The following is an 11448-nucleotide window of genomic DNA, read 5'->3' as shown; positions in this document are numbered from 1 at the left end:
GATTGATGTGAATGGAGAAATCGGGTTTGCCAGGGCATACGAGCTAAGTGGGTATGGATGTTGGGCGGAGCTCCTATGTCCTGGCAGACGCCTTTCCCCTCCTTTTTTTTTTTTTGGGCAGAGATTTTTTCATCCACATTGATCGATGCGAATGAAGAAATCTGTGCCGTCCATTTTTTTTTCTTTCAGCCCAGAGGCTGAATGGAAAAAAAAAATCTCATTACCTGTATGCTCAATATAAGTAGAATAGCAGAAACTCCTAATGCTGGCCATACATGTAATGATTGCGAAGACCCTCAAATGCCAGGGCAGTACAAACACCCCACAAATGACACCATTTTGGAAAGAAGACACCCCAAGGTATTCGCAGAGGGGCATATTGAGTCCATGAAAGATTGAAATTTTTGTCCCAAGTTAGCGGAAATTGAGACTTTGTGAGAAAAAAAAAAAAAATCAATTTCCGCTAACTTATGCCCAAATTTTTTTTTTTCAATGAACTCGCCAGGCCCCTCATTGAATACCTTGGGGTGTCTTCTTTCCAAAATGGGGTCACATGTGAGGTATTTATACTGCCCTGGCTTTTTAGGGGCCCTAAAGTGTGAGAAGAAGTCTGGGATCCAAATGTCTAAAAATGCCCTCCTAAAAGGAATTTGGGCACCTTTGTGCATCTAGGCTGCAAAAAAGTGTCACACATGTGGTATCGCCGTACTCAGGAGAAGTTGGGGAATGTGTTTTGGGGTGTCATTTTACATATACCCATGCTGGGTGAGATAAATATCTTGGTCAAATGCCAACGTTGTATAAAAAAAAGGGAAAAGTTGTCTTTTGCCGAGATATTTATCTCACCTAGCATGGGTATATGTAAAATGACACCCCAAAACACATTCCCCAACTTCTCCTGAGTACGGTGATACCACACGTGTGACACTTTTTTGCCGCCTAGGTGGGCAAAGGGGCACACATTCCAAAGAGCACCTTTCGGATTTCACAGGGCATTTTTTACAGATTTTGATTTCAAACTGCTTCTCATGCATATGGGCCCCTAAAATGCCAGGGCAGTATAACTACCCCACAAGTGACCCCATTTTGGAAAGAAGACACCCCAAGGTATTTCATGATGGGCATAGTGAGTTCATGGAAGTTTTTATTTTTTGGCACAAGTTAGTGGAATATGAGACTTTGTAAGGAAAAAAAAAAAAGCATAATTTTCCTCTAACTTGTGACAAAAAATAAAGTTCTATGAACTCACTATGCCCATCAGCGAATACCTTAGGGTTTCTTCTTTCCGAAATGGGGTAATTTGTGGGGTGTTTGTACTGTCTGGCCATTGTAGAACCTCAGGAAACATGACAGGTGCTCAGAAAGTCAGAGCTGCTTCAAAAAGTGGAAATTCACATTTTTGTACCATAGTTTGTAAACTCTAACTTTTACCCAAACAATTTTTTTTTTCCCAAACATTTTTTTTTATCAGACATGTAGAAAAATAAATTTAGCGAAAAATTTATATATGGATGTAGTTTTTTTTGCAAAATTTTACAGCTGAAAGTGAGAAATTTCATTTTTTTTGCAAAAAAATCGTTAAATTTTGATTAATAACAAAAAAAGTAAAAATGTCAGCAGCAATGAAATACCACCAAATGAAAGCTCTATTAGTGAGAAGAAAAGGAGGTAAAATTCATTTAGGTGGTAAGTTGCATGACCGAGCAATAAACTGTGAAAGGAGTGTAGTGCCGAAGTGTAAAAAGTGGCCTGGTCATTAAGGGGGTTTCAGCTAGGGGGGTTGAAGTGGTTAAGGTGCACATAAGACGCCATATTTTTGATGTGACTAATAAGGGAAATGTTTCCCTCTCACCGAACATTTAAGAGAAGGGAGGTTTTTTGAGTCTCACATTTCAGGGAATAGAACGAGTCTCCTGTATATTGAGAGGTGGTAATTGTATTAGGAAAGTCATGAATAGAGAGATCTACTGGATCCTAGTGTTACAGACAAGGTGCCCAAAGGGTCTGAATAAGCGTCAGGATGTGATGTATTTTTTGATAAAACATCTTATCCCGGCATTGTTTACTACATATGGAGGGTATGATTCCGTTCCACACTTTTGTTATTTCCTTAGCTGTGATCATGTGATGTTACTAATATTGAGGGAATGTTCTATATAGTTTTCTACGTCATGAGTAAAGATTAGATCTAGTCCGAAACGCGTTGATTGTCCCGTGGGGGTATATTTTGCACTGCCTGGTCTATAGACTATTTTATGGATTTATCAATAAAAGGATATTTTATAAAACTGCATCCCTCAGTTTCTGGATTTGCTTTCCTCGTTGTCTGCTGGACCCGCTTTGTCTAGATCTGTGCACGAGGGAACGTCCAGGAGTGGTGAGCTGATCAATGATCTATGTTTTTTTTGTACTTATTTATTTTTGGGTCTGTTTGGATTGTTATAATTTTGGGGTGAGCTTAGCCGAAGGCTAGCTAGGCTTGTAATGAAGGAGCCTGTTACCATTTCATATTTCATGTTGCATGACTCTGTTGACAGGTTCCCCGTAACCTCTTCTCTAATAATGACCCAATCACCGTTATTTTGAACTACTTTGTGACTTGGGAAGATGGGGCGCAGTTGTCCTCATCTGCCTAGGGCAACAAAACGCCTTCTCCTGGCCTTGCATGATGCACTCTTTGTCTTCAGAAAGTCCCTTCACCTTCTAATAGGACATCCCTAAAATTTAACTAGCAAGAAAAATGTAACAAAATTTTAAAAAAAGTTTTCAGTGTTTCATAAATTTTAGGGAAATGTTTCTTAATTTTAAGACCATTAGAACTTCCCCATAAAATCTGCCACTTATCGGAAAAACAATCCCCTTCCGCTCCTAAATCTTGCAATCAAAAATACCAACCAACTTATAAAAGGAGAAAGGGAGACAGACAGATTTAGAGGAAGCAGAGATCGTATTCAGACAGTCAGCCCACCATGCAGATCATACAACCTGTATCCCTTTCCATTCTCATCTTCAGTGTTCACACTGGTAAGTAATCTGCTTGTATCTGCTGTAATTAGATAATATACAAGAAGAGATGACGCTGCTGTGTGCACTGTGCTGTGTATACATGTCATGGTGTAGTAGTGTGAGGGGGAGATGACACTGCTGTGTGCACTGTGCTGTGTATACATGTCATGGTGTAGTAGTGTGAGGAGGAGATGACACTGCTGTGTGCACTGTGCTGTGTATACATGTCATGGTGTAGTAGTGTGAGGAGGAGATGACACTGCTGTGTGCACTGTGCTGTGTATACATGTCATGGTGTAGTAGTGTACGGAGGAGATGACACTGCTGTGTGCACTGTGCTGTGTATACATGTCAAGGTGTAGTAGTGTACGGAGGAGATGACACTGCTGTGTGCACTGTGCTGTGTATACATGTCAAGGTGTAGTAGTGTGAGGAGGAGATGACGCTGCTGTGTGCACTGTGCTGTGTATACATGTCAAGGTGTAGTAGTGTGAGGAGGAGATGACGCTGCTGTGTGCACTGTGCTGTGTATACATGTCATGGTGTAGTAATGTGAGGAGGAGATGACACTGCTGTGTGCACTGTGCTGTGTATACATGTCATGGTGTAGTAGTGTGAGGAGGAGATGACACTGCTGTGTGCGCTGTGCTGTGTATACATGTCATGGTGTAGTAGTGTGAGGAGGAGATGACACTGCTGTGTGCACTGTGCTGTGTATACATGTCATGGTGTAGTAGTGTCAGGGGGAGATGACACTGCTGTGTGCACTGTGCTGTGTATACATGTCATGGTGTAGTAGTGTGAGGAGGAGATGACACTGCTGTGTGCACTGTGCTGTGTATACATGTCATGGTGTAGTAATGTGAGGAGGAGATGACACTGCTGTGTGCACTGTGCTGTGTATACATGTCATGGTGTAGTAGTGTGAGGAGGAGATGACACTGCTGTGTGCGCTGTGCTGTGTATACATGTCATGGTGTAGTAGTGTCAGGGGGAGATGACACTGCTGTGTGCACTGTGCTGTGTATACATGTCATGGTGTAGTAGTGTGAGGAGGAGATGACACTGCTGTGTGCACTGTGCTGTGTATACATGTCATGGTGCAGTAGTGTGAGGAGGAGATGACACTGCTGTGTGCACTGTGCTGTGTATACATGCTATGTTGTGTACCCCCAGTACTGTGCTCCCCAATACTATACTGCAGAAACAGATAATCCCCCTGAAAATACTAATACCACACATATAATGCTCCCTTCAATAGTTATTGGCACACAGTGACCTAAAAATTAACTGTGCCCAGCAAATAGTGTCCCTGACAGTAGTAATAAGGCCCACCATAATGTTCCCCGTATTAATAATTCCCTTTATAACGTTTGCCAGTAGAAAAATGCCCCTAATGTGCACCAGTACAAAAAATATCCCATTATAATGTGCGGCAGTACAAAAAATACCCCTTTATGTGTGCCAGAACAAAAATACCCCCTTACAATGTGTACTAATAAAATAAACTCAGTACAATGTGTGCCAGTAAAAAAGTCCCCCCCTTACAATATGTTCTAGTACAAAAAAATACCCCCTAATATTGTGTGCCAGTATAAGAAATATCCCCTTACAGTGTGCCAGTACATAAATGCCACTTATAATGTGTGACAGTACAAAAAAAAAAACTCTTTATGATGTGGGCCAGTACAAAAAATACCTCCTTATAATGAGCGTCAGTATAAAAAATACACCTTATAACATGTATCGGTACAAAAATGACCTTTATGAATGTGTGCCAGTATAAGAATTCCCCCTTATGTGTGCCAGTACAAAAAACACCTCCTTATGTGTCCCAGTAGAAAAAATACCTCCTTATTTGTCCCAGTAGAAAAAATATCCCATTATAATGTGTGCCAGTACAAAAAATACCTCCTTACAGTGTGTGCCAGAACAAAAATACCCCATACAATGTGTACTAGTAAAAAAGTCAGTACAATGTGTGCCAGTAAAAAAATCCCCCCTTACAATATGTTCTAGTACAAAAAATACCCCCTAATATTGTGTGCCAGTATAAGAAATACTGCTTTTAACGTTGACAGTATAAAAAATATCCCCTTACAGTGTGCCAGTACAAAAATGCCACTTATAATGTGTGATAGTACTAAAAAAAAAAACTCTTTATGATGTGGGCCAGTACAAAAAATACCTCCTTATAATAAGCGTCAGTATAAAAAATACACCTTATAACATGTATCAGTACAAAAATTACCTTCATGATGTGTGCCAGTACAATAATTCCCCCTTATGTGTGCCAGTACAAAAAATACCTCCTTATTTGTCGCAGTACAAAAAAATGCACCCTTATAACAAGTGCGGTATAAAAATACCTATTTTTAGTGCCCCCTTTTTAGAAACATTGTCCGCATAGTGCCCCCTTATAACGTGTGCCAGTACAAAAAATGCCCCCTTCTGTGTGCCAGTACAAAAAATGCCCCCTTCTGTGTGCCAGTACAAAAATACTCCCTTTTAGTACCCTCAGTAGAATTAATATCGTTATAGTGCCCCACACCTTATAACGTATGCCAGTACAAAAATGCCCTTTTTTAACGGCCCCAATTTCCCCATAGTGGAGATTAGTGATGAGCGGGAGGTGCCATATTCGATTTCGCGAATATTCGAATGAATATTCGTGTTATATTCGTCGAAATCGAATATTTGTAATTATTCCAATTATCGCGAAAAATATGCGATTTATTTTTCGCGTATTGTGATTATTTATCTTGATAATATAAGGCAACGTTCCTATGCTAATTGACAATGGCTAGGCTAATATGTGTACTTTACGAAATTTCGTGATATTGCTCTAACTTCGTCTCTTAGAATATTACGAATATTCTAAAAGACGAAGTTAGAGCAATATTACGAAATTTCGTAAAATACACATATAGATTGTAATTTAGCTAATATAGTGCTATAATCCCTTTTTTTTTCCTCTAATTTATTTTTGCCTCTTCTGAACTTAAGTTTTGTAAAATATGTACACTATTAAAAAATATTACTATAGCAGTATATTAGCTTAAATACAATCTATGTGTATTTTACGAAATTTCGTAATATTGCTCTAACTTCGTCTTTTAGAATATTCGTAATATTCTAAAAGACGAAGTTAGAGCAATATTAAGAACATTTGCAAAAGTCGAAATTGCGATGCGAGTAATATAACACGAAATAATCGCATGAAGATTTCAACTTAGCACTGCTATATTCCATATTCTAGCCTAGTATGGAATATAGCAGTGCTAAATTGAAATCTTCATGCGATTATTTCGTGTTATATTACTCGCATCGCAATTTCGACTATTGCGAAATTTCGTAAAATACACATATAGATTAGATTGTAATTTAGCTAATATGGAATATAGCAGTAAGTTGAAAACGCCACTGACTGGAGCAGCCAGGAAGCCAGGAATCCAAAGGACAGCTAAGAACAACTTTAGAGAAGTGGGAAAGAAAAAAATATAATTATAAAAAAAAAAAAAAAAAAAAAGAATATTCGAATTCGCGAATATATAGAACGATATTCTAAATATTCTAAATCTCGAAATTGCGATATTCGAGAAAAAAATTCGCAATTCGAATATTCGCGCCCAACACTAGTGGAGATAATGGCAGGGTAGGGAGACGTTGATGCCATGCCCCGCTGCAGCATTCACCTGCATCACTATCCTGAGGATATGAGAATATCCAGAGGTGAGCGCTTCCACAATGAAAGCGATCACTGCCCAAGGGTCTGCCGCGGCGACCCACCACTAGTCCCTACCTGGCACCGCCTGAGACAATCGGCTCACTTTGCCTGCTTGATAGTGCGCCCCTGTCTGCAGGAAGGCATCACTCATCCATTGCTTTACACCCTTCAGTGTGATGGCTACAGTTGCGGCATGTTGAGCAATGAGAACACGGAGACAATCCCCGCCTGTCCCAATTCCACATATCACATAGTAACGCTATGTCTGACGTGGTCTCTTCTGAGACCATGGGTCCTTCCAGTATCTGATGGTAGAAGCTCGGCTGGCGTCCTGGTGTACATTTTATAGGACTGTGGTGTAACACGGGGTGTTCTGTCTTTTGCAGTGAATTCTCTGCGATGCTATTCCTGTGAAAATGAGAAGTGTGAGTCTTATAAGAAGGAGGAATGTCCTCAGTCCACAGGAGCTACATGCGCATCCGCCTTCTTTAAGATAGGTACGTACATACAACATTTCACGTAAGGCAAGTTCTCCTATCAGGTTATCCTCTGGTGATATGCCTTAATTAAAGCGTTCAATGTGTCAAAGATGAGGATTATTGTTCTGAGACAGCGCTACCTGCACATTGGGAACAAATCTGCCATTGGTTCAACGAAAAATAAGAAATCACAAAAAAAAACGGCTACGCGTTTTTACACCGTGCTTTCATCATCTCTGCGACCCAGCAAATGTGGTTATCTCCATGATTTATGTAGAAAATTTAAATCAGACATCATGTAGTACAAGGGCTCATGCACACAACCGTATATAGTTTGCGGTCTGCAAAAAACGGATCCGCAAAAAATACGGATTCCGGATTTTGCGGAACAGCTGGCCCTTAATAGAACAGTACTATCCTTGTCCGTAATGCGGACAATAATAGGACATGTTCTTTTTTTTGCGGAACGGACATACGGAAAGGGAATGCACACGGAGTAATTTCCGTTTTTTTGCGGACCCATTGAAATTAATGGTTTTGCATACGGTGCGCAAAAAAAAAAATGAGCACGGATAGAAAAAACATTTGTGTGCATGAGCCCTCAGGGCTCATGCACACGACCGTGATTGGCCTGGGGAAACGTGGTCCGTTTTCTGCTGGAATTCCTAGACTGACCGCTTCTTTTCCCTGAACTGATTGTATCATAGTGTTTTATATTGCAATCAGCTCTTTATCAAGACTGGCGTACTACTATGCCAGTCTTGATCCCCCTGCACTGCATGAGATGCGCCTATTTAATTAAAGGGGTTTTCCTGGAAAAGATAATGATGACTTACCCTCAGCGGGGGTCCAAGTCCTGACACCCCCACTGATCAGCTGTTTCAGGGAGCCTCTGCACTCACCGAAGCTCTCCAAGGACAGCGCCAGACATAGTATAGTGGCAGTGCTTGGTATTGCAGCTCAGGCTCATTGACTAGGCCAGTGATGGCTAACCTTGGCACTCCAGCTGTGGTAAAACTACAACTCCCAAGATGCCCCCCTTGCTTGGTTGCTCTCAGAACTCTATAGAAATAAATGGAGCATGCTGGGAGTCGTAGTTTCACCACAGCTGGAGTGCCAAGGTTAGCCAACTAGGCCATGTGACCGATGTACAGCGATGTCACTGACCTAGGAAGAGGCTGGGGCGCTCAAGGCCTCTTCTAACAGCTGATCAGAGGAGGTCGCAACCCTGCAGATCTGATACTGATGACCTATGCTGAGGATTAGGGTCCATTCACACGTCCGTAACGTGTTTTGCGAATCCACGGATCCGCAAAACACGGACACGGCAATGTGCGTTCCGCATTTTGCGGACCGCACATTGCCGGCACTAATAAAATATGCCTATTCTTGTCCGCAATTGCGGACAAGAATAGGACATGTTCTATTTTTTTGGGGAACGGAATTGCGGACCCGGAAGTGCGGGTCCGCAATTCCGTGTCCGGGCAGTACATCGTGCTGCCCTATAGAAATGAATGGGTCCGCAATTCCGTTCCGCAAAATGCGGAACGAAATTACGGACATGTGAATGGACCCTAAGTCACATAAATATATTCTCAGATAACCCCTTTAAAAGGCAAATTAGGCGAACCTCTGCCCTGCCGTGCGCCAGAGATTGAAGTTGTACGCCGGCTACATCATGGCGTAGACTTCAGCTATAACTTCTGCCACCTTCTGTCAAAAGTTATATTAAAAACGGCAGGCCACGTGAAGCTCCATCCCCTCTCTATAAGGCTACATGCAAACGACCGTGCCGTTTTTTGCGGTCCGCAAACCGCGGATCCGCAAAAAACGTAAGCCGACCGCGTGCCTTCCGCAATTTGCGGAACGGAACGGGCGGCCATTGATATAACTGCCTATTCTTGTCCGTTTTGCAGACAAGAATAGGACATGTTATAATTTTTTTGCGGGGCCGCGGAACGGAGTAACGGATGCGGACAGCACACGGACTGCTGTACGCATCTTTTGCGGCCCCATTGAAGTGAATGGGTCCCATAGACTCATAACGGATCCGTCTGGTTCCCATTATGCAAGACGGAAAACAAAGTCCTGTCGACAGGACTTTTTTTTCCGTTCTGCATAACGGGAAGCATGAGGATCCGTTATGATTCCCATAGACTTCTATTATGACGGAAAGGAAAACGGAATGCCTATTAAAGGCTTCCGTTTTGACTTCCGTCTTATGGATTCCGTTATAGCCATGTTATAACGGAAAACAAAAATGGAATCCATAACGGTGATGTTAACCCGCCCTTACCTGTAGCCGCCACTAGATGGCACTTATCCATGGCACTTATTTGGAGCTCTGTGTGAGAAAAACAGAATTCCTAAGGCTGGGTACAGACCTGAGCGTTTTACAGCGCGTTCCTACGCGCTGTAAAACGCTCAACAGGCAAGAACCAATAAAGGGATGCAATAAATTGTAAAAATCCCATAAATCAACGATTTGTATGGCAATGTTATATTCTCTCTATTGCAGGTGACACTGAACGTAAATTAAAAGGTTGTATCGCAGAGGAACTGTGTAAAGGACGTCCTCCTTTTGTACCCTCAAATGTTGACTTTACCATAAACTGCTGTAATTCAAATCTCTGCAACTCCGCCATTACCACCAAGATGTCCCTGTTCCTTGCCGGCTTCTTGGCCCTGGTGTCTCTGTGTGTCTCCAGGTTTTGACTGAATCCTTACCACTCGTCTGAGAAGTACAAGGCCGGCTTATATTATACTCCGCATCTCCCTTACCGAGGGAAGATATATCTGCCATTTATATCTGTATTATCTGCGCCTATGCAATAAAGCAAATTCCATTTAATGATTTATTTTTCTGTTGTTTATATGCCCAGTGACGTGCCTAAGGTGTTTGGGACCCAGCCCGGGTGCCATTCTCTGACACCCTCCCCCCAATACTTTAAAAAATTGCGCCCCCTCACAGTAGTAATGCACTCATTGTACAACATTCATATTAGTTATTTCCAGACATGTGCCCCCTAATAGTTTCCACATTGTGCCCCCTCACGGTAGATGTGCCCACACTGTGCCCCCTCATGGTATTTACACCCTCATTGTGCAACCTTCACAGTAGTTATGCCCACATTGTACCCCCAAGGTACGTATCCCTTTATTCTGCCCCCTTCACAGTATTCACGCTCTCATTGTGCCCTCCTCACAGTAGTTATTCCCTCTCTGTGCACCTTTCACAGTAGTAATGCCATCTTTGTGCCCCCTTCACAGTAGTTATGCCCTCTCTGTGCCCCTTCCGAGTACTTATGCCCTCTCTGTGTCCATTCAGAGAAGTTATGTCCTCTCTGTGCCCCTTCAGAGTAGTTATGCCCTCTGTGCCCCCTTCCCAGGAGTACTGCCCTTTGTCCTCCCTTAACAGTAGCAATGCCGATTGTGCCCCCTTTTTAGCAGTAATTCCATCTGTCTCCTTCACAGAAGTGATGCCCTCTGTGCTACCTTCACAGTAGTAATGTCCTCTCTGTGTCCGCATAACAGTTATGCCCCTTCAAAGCAGAAATGCCCTATGTGACCCCTTCATAGTAGTAATGTCCATTGTGCCTCCTTCATAGTAGTAATGCCTTCTGCCCCAATCACAGTAGTAATGCACACTCTGTGCCCTATGACAGTTATGCCACTTCACAGGAGTAATGACCCCTTTGCCCCCTTCAAAATAGTAATGCCCTCTGTGCCCCCTTCAAAGTACCTATACCGAAAATGAACTGAGACTAAACGGGTATATCATCAAAATATAAATATCTTTATTGAATATAAGTTACATATATAAAAGAGAGAACATGATTCATCAGATAAAAAAATGGACTACACCTGAGGAGGCAAAACAAGGTGTATATGTAGAGGAAAAAGAAAACGGGAACAGAGATGAAAAATAAGTCCTCTGGCCCAATGCTGTGCATACATCTGTGTCCACAGTTGATATATATATATATATATATATACACAAATGTTTATTTTATATTTTTTTTATTTGTATGTCTATGTGCATTTTGTAACCTGTATATAATAACCCCTTCAAAGTAGTAAAGCCCCCAGTGCCCTCTTCACAGTAGTAATGCCCTCTGTGCCCCCTCAGAGTTAGGCTTCATGCACACGGCCGTTGTTTTGGGTCCGCATCCGAGCCGTCGTCAATGCGGACCCATTCACTTCCGTGTGCTGTCCGCATCCGTTGCACCGTTCCGC

General features: G+C 42.1%; 1 protein-coding gene across 1 annotated transcript; it reads left to right on the top strand.

The window, feature by feature from the left end:
• Positions 1-2869: 2869 nt before the first annotated feature.
• Positions 2870-10065, top strand: LOC122946725 (lymphocyte antigen 6C1-like). Its single transcript, XM_044306511.1, has 3 exons — positions 2870-3024; positions 7120-7230; positions 9731-10065. The coding sequence occupies exons 1-3, from the start codon at positions 2970-2972 to the stop codon at positions 9925-9927; spliced, it is 363 nt and encodes a 120-aa protein (XP_044162446.1). The 5' UTR covers positions 2870-2969; the 3' UTR covers positions 9928-10065.
• Positions 10066-11448: the final 1383 nt, after the last annotated feature.

Source organism: Bufo gargarizans, chromosome 9 (assembly GCF_014858855.1).
Source record: "Bufo gargarizans isolate SCDJY-AF-19 chromosome 9, ASM1485885v1, whole genome shotgun sequence".
Lineage (NCBI taxonomy): Eukaryota > Metazoa > Chordata > Amphibia > Anura > Bufonidae > Bufo > Bufo gargarizans.
Note: the sequence above shows the minus strand (reverse complement) of the source record. Positions and strands in the feature narration are given on the sequence as shown.